At 41.2% G+C, this 26,219-nt stretch overlaps 2 protein-coding genes across 2 annotated transcripts in view; both read left to right on the top strand.

The window, feature by feature from the left end:
- The window catches only part of LOC146578510 (hemicentin-2-like), an 871,231-nt gene extending 867,504 nt beyond the window's left edge, over positions 1-3,727 (top strand). Inside the window, exon 21 of the mRNA XM_085268642.1 lies at positions 3,397-3,727. Within this exon, the coding sequence (XP_085124768.1) occupies positions 3,397-3,727 (331 nt within the window). The remainder of the gene's footprint in view (positions 1-3,396) is intronic.
- Positions 3,728-8,601: 4,874 nt separating this feature from the next.
- Positions 8,602-26,219, top strand: part of LOC146578508 (neural cell adhesion molecule 2-like) — a 44,702-nt gene continuing 27,084 nt past the window's right edge. The window contains exons 1-3 of the mRNA XM_085268641.1: positions 8,602-8,816; positions 9,542-9,880; positions 13,367-13,705. Of these exons, the coding sequence (XP_085124767.1) occupies positions 8,681-8,816; positions 9,542-9,880; positions 13,367-13,705 (814 nt within the window). The 5' untranslated portion in view covers positions 8,602-8,680. The remainder of the gene's footprint in view (positions 8,817-9,541; positions 9,881-13,366; positions 13,706-26,219) is intronic.

Genomic DNA, 26,219 nt, shown 5'->3' with positions numbered 1-26,219 from the left:
TCATTATATACCAGTTAGTCCAACTTCAGTATAACTACAAAAGTCACTCCTGTTTAGTTTTCTCTCTTCATTTATGTTGGAAGTGGTAGCAGAGCTGTACGTTTTAATTAGTTTAAAAAAATCTCTCAGTCAGAACATGGTATGTCATGTTTTGGTGGAAACTAGCGAGCTAACTTCCTGCTAACGCCGTTAAATATAGTAAATTCGTTTTCATTGATCCCTGGATGTTAAACTTAATTGTTACACCTGGTATAGTAGCCACAGCGATCATTTTAGTAGAGATGAAAGAATTTAGACAGTTTGTAACTCTCAGTAATGCTGAAGTCTTGATTTTGTGACCTGAAGCAGAGTTTGGGCCAAGACACGGCTAATGAAGTCTGACTTATCTGTTTCGTTTTCACCAGATACACCGTGAAAACGAAACAGAAAACAGAAAATACATATCCTAGATGCGTCTTATTAATATAAACTTAAACATAAATCCAAAAACTAGAGAATACAATGAAATATCATCTAAATAATCAAGTCACACTTAAAACATGTACCTCGCTACGCCTTCCAAATACTGCAATATGTTAACTTCGTCAGAGTCCGGTGTTTTGCTTTAACCTTCACTGAGAACATTCTGGCACATGTGAGCCACAACATCCGGCAGAGCCTTCTACTGGAAACTACCCGTAGATATACAGGCTTATGTCAATAAAAGAAACCCGCACATGTAAACCTGTTAAACACTCAGACCTGCTTTACATTCCATTGCATTCGTTATGACGCACTTATTTATGATCGTCCCATAGCCCAACCTACCAAAGACACTATATATTGAATTCCTTACGATATGTTGACTGACAAGTGTAGACGGGCTGAAATACATTTGTTACAATAGTTGATGAATTAAATTTTTGTTTGAACCTTTAATGTAATCTCAGATTTTAAAATCACATTTTAAGTGAGCAACAGAATCAATATCAGACTTGGTCACTTAAACAAACTAAAAGTCAGATCAGCAGATCTTGAAAACACGGACATGTCTGCTTTAACTGCATCACTCTGCTGGACTTTGCTGGTTGTCGTGGTTGCCTCTGCAGGTGAGATTTAACTATTTGTTTCTGGGATAATGAGGAATAAAGTATCAGTCTGGTTTATATTTGAAGAATATTTATTACTTATGAGTTATTATCATATAGATTTAGTTTGTCTGTGATGTGTTGTAGTGTCAGGAGTCAGTATGCAGCTACAAAGCTTCTTGTTCAGTGTATACAAACAGCTGTAGCTCCATAAAGGCAGCATGCAGAGACTCACAGTGTCTTATAATGAGAGGCTGCTTTCTCTCACACATTATGTTCACTTATTATCAGCACATGTTGTTGTTCTGTGGAAGCTAACATCTTGTAGTTTCTGACTGGGGGTGGGTTTGATTATCGATTTATCGATTAAAATCGATTCTAGCTTGGATAACATAAAATTGATTCATTAAAATCCTGAATCGACTTTTAGATATAATTTTATTATTATTACAACACAGTCCACAGGACGCACTCAGAAGCTACCCTGCAGCTTCACAAGTACTCTGTACAATCTGCACTGGTCACTTCACTTTATTAGTATTTATATTAAGGGAAAAAATTTGCAATACTGTAGTAACTGCAAACATTTTTTTGTACTACTCAGTCTGCTCATTCCTTTTTGCGATAGATTCTGAAGCTGCAGGTTTTATTTCTCTCCAAACAATATTGACTGAACCAGCAGCAAAAGAAGATCCAAACTACGCTTCACATAAACATCGTCATAAATTGGTTTTGCTTTTTTGCTTTCACCGTGATAAAAATCACACTTCATGCAGAGCTCTCTCTCTCTGTCTCTCTCTTTCTCTCTCTCTCTCTCTCTTCAAGAACAGTTTCCCATCTAAAAATCTGTTTTCTGCATTATTCGCTTGTTTATTACGCACAAGTCTACCGTTGTTTACAGCGCTGTCGGCCGCTGTGTTTTTTTCCCTTTTGCTTACTTCCAAAATGAAAACCTAATTTCTGCCGTTCAATAGGCTAAATGTAAACAAATGTAAATGGACAAATGTAAACTTAAAGTTATGCAAAAATTGCAAAACGCTTAGATGTGCCTCTAATAAAACCTCTGTAACTTTGCTCTGCCTTACTTCAACAGCATCAGGTAATGTTCATATGTTAATGGTTTTCTTTCATTTTTGATCTACTGCAGAATATTTTTTAAGGTTATCTGATATAAAATCCCAGACAAGAAAAGTTGCCTTTGTGTTTTTCTGTGTTTGATCCTCAGTTACTTTGACACAAAGGCATCTGCTGTGATGCTTACACTTTTGATAAAGTTGATAGGTTTGTAGCTTGAACCTATTCGCTGGAACGTTAAGACAATATAATTACACTGCAAGCAAGACGCAAGTAGGCAAGTTCTTCATGTTACTCGTGCACGGGAGAGACTGGACAGAGCGCCGTCCCTTCGCTTGACCCCAGTAGCTCTCGTCCGTTCTCCCGTATCACTGTCCTTTTATTGAGGTTACATGAATATGCATAGGTTCATTAACATATGACGTCTACATACACACAAAGAGTACCTTGTGTGTGTGTGTGTGTGTGTGTGTGTGGGGGGGGGGGGGGTACTGCTGATCAAAGGGTCATAAAATCACACAAGCAAACATCCTTGGTTAGGAAGAGGGTAGACTAGACCCCCCCCCGGTGAGGAAGTCCAGCAGTTCATCTAAACAGAAAAGCACTTAGACTAGAACAAACGTAGCTACGGTAATCCTACCATAAAACAATAAGGCAGGATGCGAACTTTTCCCATGCCCCCAAAATGCAGGTGTGCATTCCAGTGTGGAATACACACCAAGCCTCTGTAGCCTGTTAACGATCACACAACTTATCACTACACAACTTATCACTACACAATTGATTATACACTTCTAAGCATCTATGGTTAAATATTTCTAAGCATAAATGAGTAAATGTTTCTAAGCATAAATGACAATCAACAATACAACTCTATCAAAAGTCTCACAAGTGTCAGATTTCTTTTTATATATATAAAAATATGGAAATGTACTGATACATAATCAGAATTATAATATTTCTGACTGAGGCAAAATTTCCCTGAATCGAATTGAAACGTAGATCGAATCAATTTGGGACCTTGTGAATCGGAATTGAATCGATTCTAGAAATCAGCGACGATACCCAGCCATATTTCTGACACTTTGCGTGTTTAGCATGAAGCTAAAATTCCCCCTCAGTGGGTCACTGGTGACCTGCTGGATGTTCAGAGGTTCATTAAATCCAACATGACTAAAAACTCAAATGTCAAAGGAAATAGTTGTACTTTGACCTTTAACCTCTCTGCTCTGTGTTGTTTCCTCTTTCAGACCAGAAAAAACATCACAGCTGAGTCTGGACAGGACGTCACTCTGACATGTCGAGCTCCAAACATCAGACGTGTGTATTGGAGCAGAGATGACCTGTTGCCAGAAAATGTGTTTTTGTACCAGCATGGTCGTTTCGATCCAGACAACCAGCATCCATCTTTTAAGAACCGGGTGGATCTGCAGGACAGACAGATGAAGGATGGAGACGTGTCTTTGATTCTGAAGGATGTGACGATTAATGATGCTGAAACATACATGTGTTATGGCTTCATGGAAGAAAAACACTCATGGGAGCTCATCAGCATCATCCACCTCAGGGTTTCTCCAGGTGAGTGAGTAGAGTTGAGTGTGTGTGTGATCAGAGGTGAAGCTGCTTCCTGGTTGTTGATGTTTGTTTGTTGTATGGATGAGAGAGGTCCCATTGTTGTTGTTGTGCACAAATCATTGAACAACACAAACACTTAGAGCTGCTTTCAGTGCTGCCTGTTTTGTTACTGCACACATTTCTGATGGTCCTACAGTCCAACGTAGCAAACGTCTCCCTGAAGCCTCTTCTTAGAGACCAAAGGTTGGATCAGAGCGAGCAGCTGAAAGGACACATCTATGAATGCAGTCAGAGACTTTCTCACAACCTCACACTTCATCTCATCACAGTTGAGTGGTGTCCAAATTCATGGGCTGCATCCTCCTGAGGCCGCATTTGTAGGCCGAATACGTCACAGTGACGCGACGAAGGTTGTCCCAATTCGTAGAGTCCTGCAAATGCAGCCGACAAATGCGCACTCCTTTTCCCTGAATTTAATGGATGGGTCCTTTGTGTCCTTCATGGCCCTGCCTATACCAGAATTCATAGCGCGGATCAGCCAATTCCAGTTTCCAACAATGGTGGCTGCTACTAAATTTTTAACATTATTCTTAATACTTTTTCTGGGTCACAAAATAAGTTTTTAAGACATTTTCAGGCGAGAAAGTAGCTGTGTAAACTTCAAATACACTCAACAAAAATATAAACGCAACACCTCTGTTACTGCTCCCATTCCCCATGGGATGGACGTAGAGACCTAAAATTCATTCCAGATACACAATATAACCATCCCTCCCAAACAGTGGTCACAAATCAGTCCAAATGTGTGGTAGTGGGCACATCTGCTATATTGAGATAATCCATCCCACCTCACAGGTGTGCCACATCAGGATGCTGATCTGACATCATGAGTAGTGCACAGGTGTACCTCAGACTGCCCACAACAAAAGGCCACCCTGGAATGTGCAGTTTTTTGCGCTATTGGGGGTCTGGGGACCCAGAACCGGTCAGTATCTGGTGTGACCACCATTTGCCTCATGCAGTGCAACACATCGTCGCATGGAGTCTATCAGATTGTCAATTGTGGCCTGTGGAATGTTGGTCCACTCCACTTCAATGGCTGTGCGAGGTTGTTGGATATTCGTGGGAACTGGTACACGCTGTCGTATACGCCGGTCAAGAACATCCCGAACATGCTCAATGGGTGACATGTCCGGTGAGTATGCTGGCCATGCAAGAACTGGGACATTCTCAGCTGCCATCTGCCCTGAACAATGTGAACCATGATTCATCCGTGAAGCGCACACCTCTCCAACGTGCCAGATGCCATCGAATGTGAGCATTTGCCCACACAAGTCTGTTACGGCGACGAGCTGGAGTCAGGTCAAGACCCCGATGAGGACGACGGGCATGCAGTTGAGCGTCCCTGAGACGGTTTCTGACAGTCTGTGCAGAAATTGTTTGGTTGTGCAAACCAATTGTTCCAGCAGCTGTCTGGGTGGCTGGTCTCAGACGATCTTGGAGGTGAACCTGCTGGATGTGGAGGTCCTGGGCTGGTGTGGTTACACGAGGTCTGCGGTTGTGAGGCCGGTTGGATGTGCTGCCATATTCTCTGAAACGCCTGTGGAGACGGCTTATGGTTGAGAAATGAACATTCAATGCACGGGCGACAGATCTGGTTGACATTCCTGCTGTCAGCATGCCAATTGCAAGCTCCCTCATTGCTTGTGGCATCTGTGGCATTTTGCTGTGAGACAAAACTGCACATTCCAGGGTGGCCTTTTGTTGTGGGCAGTCTGAGGTACACCTGTGCACTACTCATGATGTCAGATCAGCATCCTGATGTGGCACACCTGTGAGGTGGGATGGATTATCTCAATATAGCAGATGTGCCCACTACCACACATTTGGACTGATTTGTGACCACTGTTTGGGAGGGATGGTTATATTGTGTATCTGGAATGAATTTTAGGTCTCTACGTCCATCCCATGGGGAATGGGAGCAGTAACAAAGGTGTTGCGTTTATATTTTTGTTCAGTGTATCTGCATATTTTATCAAGATATCACATATTTTCAAAAGTGCGCCGTCGTTTTCAGAGACGTCTGTTACCCACCCGCTCGATAGCAAGCCGGGTGGTTCAATGATCACTCAAGCCGGCGAGTGCAGCGGACTCCTGGCTTCATTGTTTTCAGACCCCTGCTCTTTTGCCACTCGGGTCAAACATGATATATAAGTCACTCGGATAACTTAAAATTGTTATTGTTTCGCTTTTTTCGGTGTTAATTTGTTCCGGAGTAAATTGGTTTGGCTGAGGGTGAAACATGAGTGAAAAAAGTGAAAAAAAAAACTGAGAAAAACGACCATGACTAGCACAAAATGGTAACATGATTGCGGAATCTAATTGCTAATACTTTAGTTAGAAAACATTGCGAGAAAATAAAGAGGAGAAAGAAACTGAGAATGACCAGAGCTGCTGTAACAGGCTGTCACATGCAAGGGGCACCGCAAGTGTAAACACGATGTATAAGTCACTTAGATAACTTAAAAATGTTTTTGTTTGACTTTTTTCAGTATTTTATTTGTTCCTCAGTAAATTGGTTTGGCTGAGATTAAAGTTCTAAAGTTTTCACACAGCTGAATAAACGTCCAACAGAAAACTGATTAAACAGAAGTGTGAGATGATCGAGAATTTATGCCGGTATCCTGTTATATCTTAAATAGCATGGAGCACACGGCTGGGTTTATTAAACTCCACTGAGACATCTGGTGACACAAAACTAGAAGGCAAGAACGTCCAATTTCACAGACGCTCCCTTCGGTGTACCAGGCCTCCTGAGGACCTAGCCCACGTAGACCAGGAAGGCCGGGTCCTCATGAAGATGCAGCCCATGGATTTGGACACCCAATTAAATCTGACTTTAAAAGTCTGATTAAAATTTTCAACTTTGTTTTTGACGCCATTGTTGTGTTTGTCACATTAAGCAGGTCAGGTATACCAGTTAGAAACCAAACACAGTTTCCACTGTGTGTGTGAAGGAGACACGAGGCTGGGTGGACACTTAACATCTGTAATCCAGCTGTGAGAGAGACAAAGAAGTGTAATGTGTGTGTCAGTGTGATGTGTTGTAGTGTCAGGAGTCAGGATGCAGCTACAAAGCTTTTTGTTCAGTGTATACAAACAGCTGTAGCTCCATAAAGGCAGCATGCAGAGACTCAGTGTCTTATAATGAGAGGCTGCTTTCTCTCACACATTATGTTCACTTATTATCAGCACATGTTGTTGTTCTGTGGAAGCTAACATCTTGTAGTTTCTGACACTTTGCATGTTTAGCATGAGGCTAAAATTCCCCCTCAGTGGGTCAATGGTGACCTGCTGGATGTTCAGAGGTTCATTAAATCCAACATGACTAAAAACTCAAATGTCAAAGGAAATAAACAAAATATTTAAAGTCAATCATTCTGATCATAATTGTACTTTGACCTTTAACCTCTCTGCTTTGTATTGTTTCCTCTTTCAGACCAGAAAAACATCACAGCTGAGTCTGGACAGGACGTCACTCTGACATGTCGAGCTCCAAACAACAACATCTTAGCTGTGCAGTGGAAGAGAGCTGACCTGAAGAAAGAATATTTGCTTTTGTACCGAGATCATCACTTTGTTCCAGACAGCCAGCATCCATCTTTTAAGAACCGGGTGCATCTGCAGGACAGACAGATGAAGGATGGAGACGTGTCTTTGATTCTGAAGGATGTGACGACTAATGACACTGAAACATACGAGTGTTATGGCTTCATGGCAGAAAGAAACTCATGGGAGCTCATCAGCATCATCTACCTGACTGTTGTTGATCCTCCAGGTGAGTGAGTAGAGTTGAGTGTGTGTGTGTGTGATCAGAGGTGAAGCTGCTTCCTGGTTGTTGATGTGTGTTTGTTGTATGGATGAGCTGGTGGGTGTCAGAGGTAGACAGATGTTTCTCCAGCTGTTGTCTTTGTGGCTGGTAGTCTAGAGTTGTAGAGCAGCATTGTTTGGTTAGAGCAGAAACAAAGACCTACAGTCCAACGTAGCAAACGTCTCCCTGAAGCCTCTTCTTAGAGACCAAAGGTTGGATCAGAGCGAGCAGCTGAAAGGACACATCTATGAATGCAGTCAGAGACTTTCTCACAACCTCACACTTCATCTGGTCACAGTTAGATTCAGGTTTGAACTCAACTTTAAAATAAGAATTTAATTTTCAGCTGTGTTTTTGATGCCATTGTCGCGTTTGTCCCATTAAGCAGGTCAGATATACCTGTTAGAAACCAAACACAGTTTCCACTGTGTGTGTGAAGGAGACACGAGGCTGGGTGGACACTTAACATCTGTAATCCAGCTGTGACAGAGACAAAGAAGTGTAATGTGTGTGTCAGTGTGATGTGTTGTAGTGTCAGGAGTCAGGATGCAGCTACAAAGCTTTTTGTTCAGTGTATACAAACAGCTGTAGCTCCATAAAGGCAGCATGCAGAGACTCAGTGTCTTATAATGAGAGGCTGCTTTCTCTCACACATTATGTTCACTTATTATCAGCACATGTTGTTGTTCTGTGGAAGCTAACATCTTGTAGTTTCTGACACTTTGCATGTTTAGCATGAGGCTAAAATTCCCCCTCAGTGGGTCACTGGTGACCTGCTGGATGTTCAGAGGTTCATTAAATCCAAGGAAATAAACAAAATATTTAAAGTCAATCATTCTGGTCATAATTGTACTTTGACCTTTAACCTGTCTGCTCTGTGTTGTTTCTTCTTTCAGAGCGGAAACTCATCAGAGCTGAGTCTGGACAGGACGTCACTCTGACATGTCGAGCTCCAAACAACAACATCAGACGTGTGTATTGGAGCAGAGATGACCTGTTGCCAGAAACTGTGTTTTTGTACCAGCATGGTCGTTTCGATCCAGACAACCAGCATCCATCTTTTAAGAACCGGGTGGATCTGCAGGACAGACAGATGAAGGATGGAGACGTGTCTTTGATTCTGAAGGATGTGATGATTAATGATGCTGGAACATACGTGTGTCGTGTCTTCATGGAAGAAACTCACTTATGGGAGCTCATCAGCATCATCTACCTCAGGGTTTCTCCAGGTGAGTGAGTAGAGTTGAGTGTGTGTGTGATCAGAGGTGAAGCTGCTTCCTGGTTGTTGATGTTTGTTTGTTGTATGGATGAGCTGGTGGATGTCAGAGGTAGACAGATGTTTCCAGCTGTTGTCTTTGTGGCTGGTAGTCTAGAGTTGTAGAGCAGCATTATTTGGTTAGAGCAGATCACATTAAGCAGGTCAGGTATACCTGTTAGAAACCAAACACAGTTTTCACTGTGTGTGTGAAGGAGACACGAGGCTGGGTGGACACTTAACATCTGTAATCCAGCTGTGACAGAGACAAAGAAGTGTAATGTGTGTGTCAGTGTGATGTGTTGTAGTGTCAGGAGTCAGGATGCAGCTACAAAGCTTTTTGTTCAGTGTATACAAACAGCTGTAGCTCCATAAAGGCAGCATGCAGAGACTCACAGTGTCTTATAATGAGAGGCTGCTTTCTCTCACACATTATGTTCACTTATTATCAGCACATGTTGTTGTTCTGTGGAAGCTAACATCTTGTAGTTTCTGACACTTTGCATGTTTAGCATGAGGCTAAAATTCCCCCTCAGTGGGTCACTGGTGACCTGCTGGATGTTCAGAGGTTCATTAAGTCCAACATGACTAAAAACTCAAATGTCAAAGGAAATAAACAAAATATTTAAAGTCAATCATTCTGATCATAGCTGTACTTTGACCTTTAACCTCTCTGCTCTGTGTTGTTTCCTCTTTCAGTCCAGAAAACCATCACAGCTGAGTCTGGACAGGACGTCACTCTGACATGTCGAGCTCCAAACAACAAGATCAGAGCTGTAGAGTGGAGAAGAGCTGACCTGGAAGATGAAAATGTGCTTTTGTCCCAGGATGGTCACTTTGATCCAGACAGCCAGCATCCATCTTTTAAGAACCGGGTGGATCTGCAGGACAGACAGATGAAGGATGGAAACGTGTCTTTGATTCTGAAGGATGTGACGGTTAATGATGCTGAAACATACGAGTGTTATGGCTTCATGGCAGAAACAAACTCATGGAAACTCATCACCATCATCTCCCTGACTGTTGTTGATCCTCCAGGTGAGTGAGTAGAGTTGAGTGTGTGTGTGATCAGAGGTGAAGCTGCTTCCTGGTTGTTGATGTGTGTTTGTTGTATGGATGAGCTGGTGGATGTCAGAGGTAGACAGATGTTTCTCCAGCTGTTGTCTTTGTGGCTGGTAGTCTAGAGTTGTAGAGCAGCATTGTTTGGTTAGAGCAGAAACAAAGACATTTATGAATCCGTCTCTTCTTCTCTTGCTCTCTAACTCGTCTGTAAACATGTGTGGGGAAACTCAATGTTAAAGCCTACAGCTGGAGGGGGAGGGGAGGGGTGAAACTGGTGCTTGTGAGTCTGTGAAAGTGAATCCTGCCGGTGCCATAGCTGCTGAAAACGTACTTAGTGCAGACACAAAACGTCCATCAGCTTCAAAGTGTGTCAGAAAAATGTCCACATGGTGACTGATGGATGAGAGAGGTCCCATTGTTGTTGTTGTGCACAAATCATTGAACAACACAAACACTTAGAGCTGCTTTCAGTGCTGCCTGTTTTGTTACTGCACACATTTCTGATGGTCCTACAGTCCAACGTAGCAAACGTCTCCCTGAAGCCTCTTCTTAGAGACCAAAGGTTGGATCAGAGCGAGCAGCTGAACAGACACTGTTACTCAGTGATGAAACAGACTTTAAGCTAGTTTCACTTCATTTTATTAGACTCTATTGCTGCACACACATAAACATCTGCTCGTGCATTTCCTTTTGCTTCTTCCTCATTACAGTAAGAGTCCAAGTGCAACAAAGCTTACAAGTCAAAAGAATTGACTCTCTTAAAAGAAAATTTAAAGCTTATAAGTGAAGCTTTGTTTTTCTCCACTCCCCGTCCTTTTCCTTTTGACATGAATACACTGTAACAGTGGCAACATAAATTGTGGCATGAAAAATAGTAATACCATTACAACAATACAGTGTCAGGATCCTGGGTCATCGGATCCAGCGTTCTTAGTTTTCCTGTGTTCCTGTCTTGTTAAGTTCATTTGTTATTCTATGGGTCCTTAGTTGTTCAGGTTAATTTACTGGATTTCCCCTCATGTCTTTATCCCCCTTGTCTCCCTCTGTGTGACCGTGTATATAGTGGTGTGAGTTATTGTGCTTTGTTCATACTCCTTGTGTTCTTTGTTTTCCTCTTTCCGTCATGTTCTCTCTCTCCCTCTCTCTGTGTTATGTTTAAAGTCTGCGTCCTGGTGTCAGCATTTTCATTTTCGTGTCCTCCCTGCGATGTCATGTGTAATTGTCCCCAGCTGTGTTCCCCATGTGCTTCCACTTCCTTCATTACCTTCTGTGTATTTATGTCAGAGTCTCCCTTTGTTCTATATCGCGTTGTCCCACATGCAGTGTGTTCCCTTGTGTGCCTCACTGTGAAGTTTTGTTTGTGTTTTCCCAGTATCGTTTAGTTTTGTATCTTTTCCTTGAGTCTGCAATAAAGCAGTGCTTTTGAGTTTATATCCTGTTTCCCGTGAGTTTGCGTTTGGGTCCTCTCCTGCCTGCACAGAGCCGAAATATGAGATACAGATATTTTAAACTGTTTGTCTTAATCAAATTTCCCTTGTCCTTCTTTAAGTGCCGTATGTAACCTGAAAGCAGCAACTCCTTGTTTGTAAGGCATTCTGCTAGGTACTCTTTTGTGTTGCATCAAAGGACTCGCTCCACCTTTTGAGTCTGGATAAGTTCTTTCATGCTGCTTATCTCAAAACGCACTATTTTTTCAGTGACTGATTTTGTAGACTTGAGTGCATCAACAAGTGAGTGATTATCAGTGACACAGGTTATAAGTGTTGGATGTTTTACATTAACAGTGGTGAGTTCAGAGTGTAGCGTTGATAGGAAAATGGCATTTTCAATACCATGTGACATGGCAAGTGTTTCACCGGTCAGTATATTGTGTACAACCCTCTTGACTCTCTTTGACTGCCATGCCAGCAGTGAGAATTTTCCACTGTTCCCCACTGAGATGATGTGATCTCTTCCCTGTGTGCCTCCATCTGACAGATTTCTGAATGAGGAATCACTGAACACAATCAGCTTCAAAGCAGTGTCACTTCCTAGATACTGAAAATTCAAAGCAACCTTTGTTCATTTCAGTTTTCACACTATAAAGTTTGCTTCATGCAAAGTCTGCACAGTTGCAGTTTTTATAGTTGATGCCAAGCTGCTGGCATTAAACATTCCATCTGGTCTGTCCTGTCGTGCCACCCAAAGAATTTGACCAATCTTAGACCTGAGCAGATCCCTTTCCTTATCATCAGGGGGTGAATCTTTTTCCATAGCTCTTGAAGGCTTTACATTTATAGGCTGCATATGCTGATTGTAGCGATCCTGATGTACTTGCACTTTCTTGTCAGTGATAAAAAAAAGGTTGTTTCAACATACCATTAGTTTTCATGTTCCTTACATCCCACCTAGAATCCATCTCGTATTTGCACATACCACTGTATCATTGTTCAAAGTCTATGTTATAGTTTGTCATGTTTACAGTGGGGTGTCTCGTTATCTGGTTGAATAAAGAATAGGAGTATTGTGTTAATACCAGTGTCCTTGTTCAAATCATCCAACGGTAATTCCGTCGCTCTTGTCCTCCCAGAGAGCGCCAAACAACAGCGAGTGCTTGCTTATCTTTTTTGAGCTCTGTGACTCGTGCCTAGATCATAACTTCATTCTTCGAGCTTTCATATGGCTTTAAGCAAGTTTAGCTTCACTTTATTAGACTTCATTGCTGAACACACATATCTGCTCATACCCTACCTTTCGCTTCTTCCCCTTCACAGTGGGAGTCCAAGAGGAACAAAGCTTGTAAGTCAACAGACACATCTCTCAATGCAGTCAGAGACATCCTCACAGCCTCACACTTCATCTGATCAAATTTAGACTCAACTTTAAAATAAGATTTTAATTTTCAGCTTTGTTTTTGATGCCATTGTCGCATTTGTCCCATTAAGCAGGTCAGATATACCTGTTAGAAACCAAACACAGTTTTCACTGTGTGTGTGAAGGAGACACGAGGCTGGGTGGACACTTAACATCTGTAACCCAGCTGTGACAGAGACAAAGAAGTGTAATGTGTGTGTCAGTGTGATGTGTTGTAGTGTCAGGAGTCAGGATGCAGCTACAAAGCTTTTTGTTCAGTGTATACAAACAGCTGTAGCTCCATAAAGGCAGCATGCAGAGACTCACAGTGTCTTATAATGAGAGGCTGCTTTCTCTCACACATTATGTTCACTTATTATCAGCACATGTTGTTGTTCTGTGGAAGCTAACATCTTGTAGTTTCTGACACTTTGCATGTTTAGCATGAGGCTAAAATTCCCCCTCAGTGGGTCACTGGTGACCTGCTGGATGTTCAGAGGTTCATTAAATCCAACATGACTAAAAACTCAAATGTCAAAGGAAATAAACAAAATATTTAAAGTCAATCATTCTGATCATAATTGTACTTTGACCTTTAACCTCTCTGCTCTGTGTTGTTTCTTCTTTCAGTCCAGAAAACCATCACAGCTGAGTCTGGACAGGACGTCACTCTGACATGTCGAGCTCCAAACAACAGCATCATAACTGTACACTGGAGCAGAGCTGACCTGAAGAAAGAATATCTGCTTTTGTACCAGGATGGTCACTTTGTTCCAGACAGCCAGCATCCATCTTTTAAGAACCGGGTGGATCTGAAGGACAGACAGATGAAGGATGGAGACGCGTCTTTGATTCTGAAGGATGTGACGGTTAATGATGCTGAAACATACAAGTGTTATGGCTTCATGGCAGAAACAAACTCATGGGAGCTCATCAGCATCATCTACCTGACTGTTGTTGATCCTCCAGGTGAGTGAGTAGAGTTGAGTGTGTGTGTGATCAGAGGTGAAGCTGCTTCCTGGTTGTTGATGTTTGTTTGTTGTATGGATGAGCTGGTGGATGTCAGAGGTAGACAGATGTTTCTCCAGCTGTTGTCTTTGTGGCTGGTAGTCTAGAGTTGTAGAGCAGCATTGTTTGGTTAGAGCAGAAACAAAGACATTTATGAATCCGTCTCTTCTTCTCTTGCTCTCTAACTCGTCTGTAAACATGTGTGGGGAAACTCAATGTTAAAGACCCTAACCCAGCTGAAAGGACACATCTATGAATGCAGTCAGAAACTTTCTCACAACCTCACACTTCATCTGATCACATTTAAATTCAACTTTTTTGCACCTGATGAAAGTCAAAGGCAACCACAAAACCATTCAGAGATAATTAATTATGGATTTGACTTTGTTTTAAAGTTAATATTTTCTTGTTCCTGAAAATATTAGCATGTAGCTGAACATTTAAGTGATGCACTGGTGACCTGGTGTGTGGCAACCGGTTAACTAATCGAATCCAGAACAACTCAAAACTAAGATAAACAATCTAAAAATAAAACATAGAAAACAGAATTCCCTCATGATAAGGTACACGTGGTACCATCCTCTCAGCACTTCCTGGGGTTTCTTTCCTCATTTATCGACACTGATGAGTTACAGAGACTCTGAGCATCAAACACAGGATAAAGAAAAAGAAAACGATTAAGCACAATAACTGCACTGAATATTAAAAGTAACTCTACACCAGGAAACCATCAAATGTTCTACAAATGTAATTTTACTGAATTTTAACCAGTGAAAATGTCTGAGATATTTATACAGTGTAAAAACTTAAATAATCAATTTTATAGATGCTTGATTTTTGTCACCCCTGAAACATTGTTTTCAGTGTATCAGACTTTATGATGTTTGGTATATAGTGTACTGTACTGGTGGATTTTTCTGTTTTCATTTAAAAACAGGAAACGCAATCAACCAAAACTGCAGCCTCCATATTGTTTTGAAACATGGCCGCCAAACCAAAAGAAACCCAACAAACCTGCGTTTCCACTATTTCAACAGCGATGGAGGACAAACTGTCTGATGTGATGATTTATATTTAGGGACAGAATTTTAAATCTTTTTTTTTAACATACTAAAATTACCAGTTAACTCGCAGGGTTTTTTAACAACCCATGTGAAGTCAGCCGTCATCTTTGGCTCAATCAGCAGAAAAACGAAGACTGAAGATCTGCGAGAGCTCATTAAAATACGTTATTTTTGAAAAGTAAAATCATCACTAGTTTGAAAATGTTTTTCTTTAGCATGAGGCTAAAACACGGCTGTACCTGTGATCTGGTAAATGATCACAGCTCTGTCCCGCCTATCCTAATAACTCTTTATATGTACACAATACACAACTTTATACAAAGTGCATCAATCAGTATAAATGCAGACAAGTGTTGAAGGATTAACTGTCTGACTGACTGTTACGTCCCAACGATGAAGGTCAAGGGGGTGTGTGCGGACTGGTAACAAATGGGTCCAGAACAGAATGAAAGGAGAACAGACAGAGGTGTTTAGTAAATAAAGTAGATTTTATTATAGATAAACTTAACATAAAGAGTCGGCAACGCCGTTTTACCAATAACACTAGGAAAAAGGTCGCAACAACAAAAAACTCCACACCACGAGGAGATACTTCCAGGGGCCCCACAAGCTCACCCTGTCACTAGCAGCAGCTAGCTTTACTGCTTCCACAACTCAGGCAGAACAATCACACACCTAGAACACAAAGTGGCGACACCAGAGAAAACCACCCTCTCTCATCCAGTTCATCCCCAGCTTATATGACCTCAGAGAGGTGATTGCTGACTGGGCCCAGGTGGTAAATGAGGCCAATGAGCAGCAGCTGTGTCCTGGGGAGAGAGAAGAGCGAGAGAGAGACAGAGGGGCGGAGCAAGAGAGTAGGCGGCAAAGAGAGAACACCACACCCACACAATAGTAGTTTCAGGAGGTCCTGCTAGGGCCGTATCACTGACTGCTTGAAGTCAAGCATCCAGCCACTTAGATGGCCTCCATCAGTTTTCTTTAGCACAGTCTTACTCGCTCTGGAATCGGTGTTAACCATCCTCATCTGTGAGAGTGTGAGGCTCCACACTGAGCTCATTTTTTATTAATTAATTTACTTACATTATGTCCTGGTAGCTTTAACCTTAGAATTTAAACCATGTGTAGTTGAGCAGACTCAGTCCTCCCTGCATGTTTCAGGTGTTGCTGTTACAGAGAGAGAACGGCTACTGTCAGTCTGCCATGTTTAAATCAAGGCAAAATACTGTAGCTGTGTTTCTGCTAGAGCTGGGTGATAGAACGATAACGATATGTATTGCGAAATAACGTTTTCTCGATAGAAAAGTTAAACTATTGCGATAGGCCTCATCTCTCTTGTCCTCTTAAAAAAAAGAAAGAAAGAAGAACAGCCAATCTAAATTAAGTAGCGCAGAGCCGAACCAATCACAGCCGCAGCATCACATCACGTGACTTGTTACGTACAGCCCAAGTGCCAAGCCGCACATGTGTATTTGTTTGGGAAGCAGCCAGCGGCCGTGCCGCCCGGGTAATGGAGGAAATGAGTGTGCTGACTAGAGAAAAATCAACCGAGAGCGTGACCGAAGGTTACCGAAGAGAAAACAGATGATGGTTCCAATGCTGGAGAGATTGTCGAACGGAAGAGCCATAGAAGTTCTGTAGTGTGAAGGTATTTCGGCTTTTTCAAGTCTGACAAAAAACAGAGCAGCGCTCACTGTAAATTGTGCCGAAAGCAAGTCTGGAAATACAATAAAGCAGTGCATGCTCATCTCTGACTGGAAGCGCTAATTCGTCATTCGGCTTTTGTCAGACTAAAGTAACTGTTAAAACTGTTTGAAAAGCTCAGCTATACAACAAGGAGAGATTGAGAATTTCCTTTTAGTTCTCAGTTTATTTGATATTGACAAAACTTAGTCAATTTTGTCTGTTCTTCTGTAAAACAAACTAAGATTTATTTTTAGAATTAATATTTTGTTTCTAAGTGGTATTGACAATTTAGTCTGTTTTGTTTGTTTTATTTTGAAACTTAAACGCTTTAGCGGCTGCCTTTTGTGTAGTTTGCAATATTTGCCTTTATTTATCTGAAGTAGTACATCTACCCTGTTAAACTTATTATGAGAAATAAATATTTAAATCCAAACAAGCTGCTGATTATTTCACATTTTACTTGTGAGCAACGGCACATTTAAATCTTACAAATATAGTTATTTGGCTTGTATCGTGATATATATCGTTATCGCCTGAAATGAAAAAAACATATCGTGATATGAAAAAATTTATATCGCCCAGCTCTAGTTTCTGCCCTCTTGCTGTAATGTTCCTGAGACCAGCTGAGCAGAGTTACTAATCTGTAAGCAGTTTCCAAATTCCAGAATCACCGCCTGGATCGTTCTACAAACTTTGGAGGAGACTGATCACATTGTAAATTTGAAGTGCTTCATATATAAACATTGTAAATTATGTAAACAGTGTAGTTTGTTTGGTGTGACAGAGCTGTTATCACTGAATCAAAGGTTCAGATGTTCCAGCCTCATAATAAACAAACACATTTTCAGAAATTCGAGGATTTGACCTTCCAAAAGTCTCAGGCATGTTTTAATGATAGTGATGTGTCGGTTGTGAACGAAACGGCTCTTAGAGCCAGGTCTTTGAAGTGAACGACGCGAGCCGGCTCCTTATTGGGAGCCATGGTTTTTTATTTCTTCTTTCTCTCACCCTCTCTCTCGCACTTTTTTTCCACTTCACTCCACATGCGAGCCTTGTGCTTTGCGCTGGGCAGAGGGGGGAGGGGCAGTAGTTACACTCTCAGTTGGAGAGAAAGAGAGCCAGGGACTACAACGTCACATTAGAAAGGTATAGTAATCATCCACAACTATTTTTGGTTGCAGATGATAAAGGATTCAGAAAGTTTATTCATGCAGGTCCATATGACAGAGAATGTGCATCTTTTTGTTTTCATATTTTAATTTATATTTAATTGTGTTGTGGTTTGCAGTGTTTTGTGTTGTTTCACTTTAAATTTGTTTAAAAGGAAAAAGCTGAAAATTTAAAGTTAAAAGTTTATATATTACATTTTATGTGGAGTGAATAAATAAAAGTATATTTACGGTGGTCCCCAGAGACAAAGCACGTACAAACTGCAAAACACGTCAAAACACGTACAAACTCCAAAACACGTACAAAACACAAACAGAAGTTCTCCAGGATGCTAGGCGCAGTGTTGAGCTTTTGTTACCCAGTGGCTACACAAGCCAGGATGTACCAACGACCGGATTTGGTGTGTGGTAGTAACAGGTAAATTAACAATATTTTATATTATTTGAATATATATGAGTGCTTGTGTATAAATACACAAACAATACACACATGCTTTCAATTGTGTAATTTAAGTGATCTAGGTAGCTCTGTTTTGGAAGTTCAGTTAACGCTAGAAATGTGTTTTGGAGTTTGTACGTGCTTTGCCAGCTTGATGCTGGATCCCAGCCAGGCCTGTTTTCTATGGGCCTGGGCCACATACACAAAACTATGATCGGGCCAGATATGGCATGCCATCACATAAATAGTGCCTCATTGCCAGACCTGGCGCACATACACTCTGCCATGACACCAGTCAGTCAGAAGTGCCAGCTTGATACCGCATCAGGGCCAGACCTGCTTGCTATGGGTAGGTGGGGTTTTTTTTATATATTTTTTTTATCTTTTTATGGTGAAAACAAGATTGCAGACTGCAGTTTGGGTCAGACAGCAGAAAAATCCACCAGCATGAACATTTTCTCACTTCATACATGTTGTCAATTATTTTTTTTTAACCTAATCTCCTGAACTAGAAAAGGGGATGGATTCTGTTCTGTTCTTCACTGACAGCTGACACCTCACACCTGTTTCTCACCTGCAGGTCAGACAGGAGGAGACAGAAATGAACTGTGAGTCAGACGATCTAAGGACAGACACCAATGAACTTTCCTGAACATCCAGCAGACATCTCTGATGATCATCATGCTCACACTCAGACCAACAGTGTGTGTCTGTGCTGTCAGTGACTCTGAACTACAGTTTATTCATCTTCAGGCTGTTCATGAGATTTACTGACACAAAGTCAAACTGTGTTACAAACATACATGAATTTTTGTGAGCTCTAATGTCAGGATCAGTGAGTGTTTTTGTGTTGGTTTAGGTTAGGCAAATTAATTCTTTTATGTTGGTGTGATTGTTTATTAGCTTCATGTGACTTTTTCCTCCTTAAGTACTTTGTATAAAAACATCTTCTCTTTGCCTGACATTTTTTTAGTTTGTAAATCCATCTCATCAGACTTAAGAGGTTTTACAAACTGTTATAGGGGGTGTCCAAATTCATGGGCTGCATCCTCTTGAGGCTGCATTTGTAGGCCGATTATGTCACAGCGACGTGACGAAGGCTTTCCAAATTCGTAGACTTCTCCGAATGCAGCTGACAAATCTCTTCTCCTTTTCCCCGAATTTGAAGGATGGGTCGGGTGTGTCCTTCGTGGCCCACCGTATCCCAGAATTCATAGCACGGCCCAGCCAATTCCAGTTTTCAACAATGTCGGCAGCTACTAAGTTTTTAATATTACTCTTATTACTCTTTCTGGGTCACAAAATAAACTTTTAACATATTTTCAGGCGAGAATGTAGCTGTGGAAAGTTCAAATATCTGCTCGGTTTATCAAGATATCACATATTTGCAAATGTTTGAATGTGTGGTTCATACAGAACTTGGTCAGTGACACTCACATAAACACATGAGTACATTACATTAACACATGAAAGAACAACAGTGTGGCATTAATCATTACAGCAGTAAGGACCATTTTTAATCAGCAGCCAGTTTGATGAACTGATGCTCTGTTGTCTGGTCTGACCAAAGCTCTAACTCCAAACATCACTCCACTGTTAAAGCTTCTGCACTGACTGTTTCAGGTTCAGTTCAAATCATGGTTCTTATTTTTATGGCCTGACGGTGTGAAGCCTCCACCTACATGACTGAAGTGCTCCACCCTGCTCGACTTTTTTTACTCCTCTCTCTGTGGCCTTCTTTAAACAGCCTCTTGGTGTTTTCTGTGTTGTTTGGTTCATGTGTCCACTGTGCCTTTATGAACACTGTTATATCTCTGCAAAGCAAAGGGCATTTTTTTAAGACAATGATAATGAGGGAATTTGTCAGGTTTATATAGTGGATTGTCATTTATGCTTAGAAATATCTACTCATATATGCTTAGAGTTTTATAATCAATGGTAGAGGTTTGATCCTTAATAGTCTGCAAAAACTTTGTGTGCATTCCAGAGTGTTCTGGCATTCACACCCACATCCTGGGAGCATGGGAGAGGTCGTACCTTCTCTTATTGTTTTATGGTAGGATAAACGTATCTATGTGTGTTTTAGGCTAAGTGCTTTTTGTTTAGATGAACTGCTGGACTTCCAGACCAGCAGGTTTAGGGAAGTTGTTTATGGGGTCACACACTGAAACCCCCCCCCCCCCCCCCCCACACACACACACACACACACAGGTAAGGTACTCTTTGTGTGTATGTATACGTCATATGTTAATGAACCTTCAACGCTCCAGCGAATAGGTTTAAGCTACAAACCTATCAGAATTCTTTATGTGAATGAATGAAATATGAGCAGAATGTAAGGGCTAATAAAGCCCTTGAGGTGACTTTTGTTGTGATTTGGTGATATATGAATAAAATTGAATTGAATTGAAATGAATAAAGATTTACACATATACCTGTTGAATGCGTTTTTTTCATTGTTTTTGTCCCTGCAATCACAGACAAACCTCTATTTTTGAAGTGCCTTTGAGCAACTAATATACATCTTCCTCTGTAATTGAATGCTGTGGGTAAACATGGCTGCTCTGGATTTACATCTGTGGATGGATGTGTTGATAAAATTATGAACCTGTATCTACTGTGCGGACAGACCGATCACTGGAGTATTAAAGCTGCTCTTGAGTTTAAGTTTTATCCCCAGAATACTGAGTTTAGCCTCCATCTCCTAATCTTCGACAAAAACTTGACTGGATTAGTGAGAATGACAGTTTTAGAACAAAGCCAAGAGTCACTGACTGCATGAACACATCAGGTATTCAGCAACTTCCTGTAAATTACAAGAAATCAGAGTAGAGGAGAGTAACTGAATACACTTCCTCTTTGTGAGGATAAAGATAAAGCCTGACAGCTTCTCTTGAATTCATTTCATATGCTGTTTTTTCACAGATGAAACCAGCCAACAGTAAACCAGATGCTTTACACCTACCTTCACATGACCTTCATCTGTAAGTGTTTGGCCTGTGTTTCCACAAGCCCTGCTGGTTTAGAAGCGTATTCTTGTTAACGACAAAAACAAGATGAACATCTTTTACTTGCTAGCACAATACACACAATACACATCACAGCACCTCCCACGTAAAACCCCCCAAATGGTTCTAAGACAAGGCACTATGTGTGTGTGTGTGTAAACATCTGTATGCATGTGAGAATGTGTGTGTGTGTGTGTGTGTGTGTGTGTGTGTGTGTGTGTGTGTGTGTGTGTGTGTGTTTGACCTCCTGCTGACCAAAAGGGTCATATAAGCAGGCAGCAACATCACAAGAAACAGATTTTCCAGATAGGATGTATCTGCAATAAAAGCCTCTCCCAGCACAGTGGTCAGAGACAAGGGAATGTCTTGATCCTATAGATTGAACTCAGACCTTACAAATTTAAGAAGCATAATGATAACATTCAACAATTAGACTTAACACAAAGGATCTCTGAAATTCTCAGAAACTCATAATCCATCTCCCAGTGGGTGCAGCAACCATGTGTCAAAAGTGGTCAATTGAGAAATGCTAAAAAGCGTGTTCATGTAAACATCGTCGGGTCTGCCCTGGTACAATGGGACTTCTGCTCCTGAACCTCTGCGCACAGCGTCTGCAAATCGGGGCTGTACGAAGTCACTTCATCTTTACGCAAGACTGCAGTATATTTTGGTGATCATAACGGTTATACCGTTTGAGATATTAAGCTGTTTTTGCAATTTTTTGGCCCATTGAAATTAATGGACCACATGACAAGTGTGATCACTGATTTTTCTTGCATGGTGAGCTGTGTCTTAGTTCAGTGAGATGAGCAGCCATTCTCAGAGTGGGGGGCCTGGGTTTTAAGTCCCGCTGATGGCAACATTTCTTTTTCAGTTTGCAGTTAAACTTTTTTAAAAGTCTTTTCAACACAAATTTCAGCTTCTTCACCCCTTTTCAGCAAAATTCCAGATTCTTCAGCTGTTGTCAGCAGAAACTTCAGCTTTGTGACCTCTTTTCTGCGCAAGGTTCTGCTTATTTACAACTTTTCAGTAGCATTGTTCTGCTTCTTCACCCATTTTCAACAGAATTTTCATCTTCTTGGCCTGGTTTCAGCTGAATTTTTAGTTTCAGCTGACCATGTCATTCTCATCTATTGTACATCCTAAATGTGTATAAATGGGATTGGATGATGTCCAATAAAAGTAATAAACAATAAATGTAAATCTCTTTTTTTAACTTTGCAGACTCATTTTACCCACTCCAGTGAAAGCGATAAGAAAAGGATCATGGCTTTAAATACACTATGAACAAAATGAAATACATTTTGTTTATGCAACATAAAAAACTTCTACCTTTTCCAACTCAGATTTTCTGCAGGACCAACACGGACATCAGTTCAGACTGAAATCCAGTTCAGATGGCACACGCAACACTAACTGTGTTCAACCTTGCACGGAGGCCTTTCAATAAATATAAGAAGATGGTTAAGGTGAGAGATTACTATTCTGTCTTTTACATCGGTACAAAGGGGGGACTAAATGCCAAAAAAGAGAGAATTTTTTTTTTTAAATGACGCTTTAAAGCAGTTCAAGTATCTTTGTGGGAGAAGGGACTAACTGCGGCCGAGGTTCTGAAAGAGACGGTCGCTTCACCGATGACCCTGGGCTACTTTGAGCTGGTTAACATTAATGACGAACGTAAGACTGAGTGCACAGACATAATTGATCATCTGGACAATAAGAAAATCCAAAATATGTTTTCCACAAGGAGCAGATACAGAAATAAAAGATGTAGCCATCCCATGGTAGCAGAAACCTCCACATGCATCAAATAATGCAAAGCGCAGAGGTGCAATGACGGTCTTAGATGTAGTAGGGCAGAACGGATTGTGTTTAAAAACCCTAATCAAAGAAACGGCAGCAACATTGACCGTAAGGAGGTTTACGATCTACTTTGTCAGCAGTGTCCGCGTCTGAAACAATGGATGGAGAGTAGATTCCCCAGAAATTCTTTCCAGGAATGGAGAACTTTGGAAAGAGCCGACAGTCTTTTACTGAAATTCGCAGTGTTATGTTGCTGCTCGAACTGAGCGAGTCAGTTTGTCTCATAACTGGTTCCTTCATAAAGCAAGGCACAGAGTTTGTGCTATTTGACAACTTTGTCTTGACCAACGCCCACTTATTCAACTACTGGGTTAAATCAAACACACCTAACTGGCGTGAATTTGTAAACATTACCGTGGTCTTAAACTTTGAAGACCAAGAATTGGACAAGAACAACCTTAACGCTAAGGTGTACTTTATTAAAGAAGGCACATGTTAACAGCACAAACACCAACTGACTAAAAACAAAATGGCTTTCTTTTATACTCTACCTATTCAGGTGAGCATCCGGACTAGCCCAAGTATGGGGGTTAACTAATCAAAATGAAAACACAACCCTCCACACAAACAAACATACAATAACATTAGAGCACATAAAAAACATATACATATTTCCAAAACGTACTATAAACGAGTCAGTAACACAAGCTTTAACCATTACTATCTAAATTAAAACCCTATCTAAATCAAATCACAACAACAGTTGCCTCAAGGGGCTTTATATTATGAAGTAGATCATACAATAATAGATACAGAGGGAAACCCAACAATCATATGACCCCCTATGAGCAAGCACTTTGGCAACAGTGGGAAGGAAAAACTCCCTTTTAACAGGAAGAAACCTCCGGCAGAACCAGGCTCAGGGAGGGGCGGGGCCATCTGCTGTGACTGGTTGGGGTGAGAGAAGGAAGACAGGATAAAGACATGCTGTGGAAGAGAGACAGAGGTTAATAACAGATATGATTCAATGCAGAGAGGTCTGTTAACCCGTTAAAGCCGGTCGGAGTGGGCATGCTCCATTTTTTTTTTTTTTTTTTTTTTGCCTGTCCCATTTGGTTCTTTAGCCATCAGAATTGTTGTCTGAAGACCAACAAGGAAGACCTGTTAATCTTCACCAGGTAGTGACAAAGAATTAACATCCACCTTTTTCTTTTGTGGCCTATTTCTGGCTTTCTCAAGTGGAAAACCTCATGAGAGCAGGACCTAGATGCACACATTGATAGATATAAAAAAATATAGCAAGTGGATGAAACTAACCCTGGCCATAAATGGGTCCCCGAAGACCAGGTGAACATTAAGAGTTTAAACATTTTTGGGTGGGATTGATGATCTGAAGTAGATCAACAACAGTCTCACAGAGAAAGAGTGAAGAGAAAAGAGCGGGTTGTAGTGTTGCAGAAGTTCTCAACTTCTGCTTTTTCCAAGTGTGAAAAATCTAAATAACGTGACTGTTACCTCCTTTCAGTTCCCACTTTATTGCTGAGCTGCACAGGATACGGAGGTCAGTAACTTTCTTCTGTCAAACTTTGAAACTTATGAAATTTCAAGGCAACAGAAGGACTGTATGAATATAATTACGATTTAACAGTTCAGTGCTGGTCCAGCCTTGATGCAGCTCAAAGATGTCACTCCTCTCGTTTAATCAGAAATGCAGGATAACGGCCCCATAGCTTTCAGGAGAAATTCCCCACAATCACACAATCATCTTTAAGTAAACACTGGTGACAGTGGGTAAAGGAAACTCTTTTATAACATTAAGAAACCTGCAACAGAACCAGGTTAAGGGAGGGACGGCCATCTGCAGTGACCAGCTGGGAGCTGCATGCCAATTGGAAGGCTTTAAGTCATTTTATTTGCGTTTGTTTAACCTGAAAATAAAAATAATCACAATAAAAGTGAAACTTCAGCTCCACATGAGGCAGACGTACTGGAGCCATACTTTCCGAGAGAATCAGGTGCTTCTCCACACAGCACCCAGTCTGGACTGAGAAGCCTTTAGACTGACAGTTCAAATTCCCAGCATTGGGATCCTCACTGACCCGTTAATAAACCAGGAAACTGGAGACTGCATCTGATTGGGCAGTTCTGAGTCTAATCGTCACCTCCAAGCTGCACAGAAGCCTGCAAGAGACACGTCAGACATCAGGATGAGAAATCCACTTACACAGACTCACTATCCCTCTGTGAAAGAGGAAGATCAACATCAGCCTTTAAATCTAATTAAAAGAGTTATAACCTATGGCCCTGGGAAATAGAAGTGCTGCCTTGTGCAAATGGGACTGCAGAGTCTCCATCAGATTACAGAGGACAGCGCTAATGCAGACGAGTTCATCAGCAGCCCTGTTTCATACGGTAATCCTTAAGAATGGAGAACGCATTTTTCAGCGTGGGAGCGTCAGGCCTCACATTTCGGAACAGCTTCTAATGGAGCCTCACTGCGTCTAGAGACTGGAGATCAGGTGTTTTTATGTCTCTGGGTTAGTTTTAAAATATATGACCATCATTTTCACCATTCCACCTTCAGTGGTCATCTTCTTTTTACCATGTAAAAAGGGAAACGCTTGTCTCTGTCCACAGTCAAAGATAAAGAGCAGCTGTACCTGGGCCTCCTTGTTCTGATGGTTGTTTGTCCATAACGGACGTCTTCAGTTCTCACTGCTGAGTAGATCACAGCTGAATCAGTCTCTGTACAATAAACACATTAAAATTACTGCAACAGTGCTGTGATATTATTACACTACAGCGATGGAGACATTTCATTCTGTTCTTTTAAGCTTATTAAAAGCATTAAATGGTGTCTTTTTATAAATAGCAGCAACTTTTCAGTTTTTATTTTATTTTAACACCTCTGCTGCAAAACAGTGAGAACAAAGGAATGAGGAAGTTTCTGAGAAAAAGAAGAAGGGCGGCCACAGAGCTGCAGACTGATGCACTTTTACCACAGAGCATGAAGGAAACATGCATGACCAGTGTTATCAGCCAAACCCAAACACACTGCAGCAAGAAGCTCCATCAGTGTCACACTAACTCGAGTCAAAAAGAAGCAGCACAAGTTTAAAAGAATAAAAAGTCACTGATGGATATTGTTTTGGAGGAAGGAAGGTTCAGGGCTGAAGCAATCAGCTTCATGGGCTCATCCGGTTAGAATAAGAAAAGCAGCCATCTAATGCAGAATTATTTTCAGGGTACTCCTTTTATTCTCAAATAAATAAGGCAAAAAAGGAAGGAAACAAAGACACACATGGA

This window comes from Mchenga conophoros, linkage group LG3 (assembly GCF_057382185.1).
Source record: "Mchenga conophoros isolate Kocher_MC1m ecotype Shallow Benthic linkage group LG3, M_conophoros_male_GT1.1, whole genome shotgun sequence".
Classification (NCBI taxonomy): Eukaryota; Metazoa; Chordata; class Actinopteri; order Cichliformes; family Cichlidae; genus Mchenga; species Mchenga conophoros.
The sequence above is the reverse complement of the archived record's forward strand: the minus strand, read 5'-3'. Positions and strand labels throughout refer to the sequence as shown.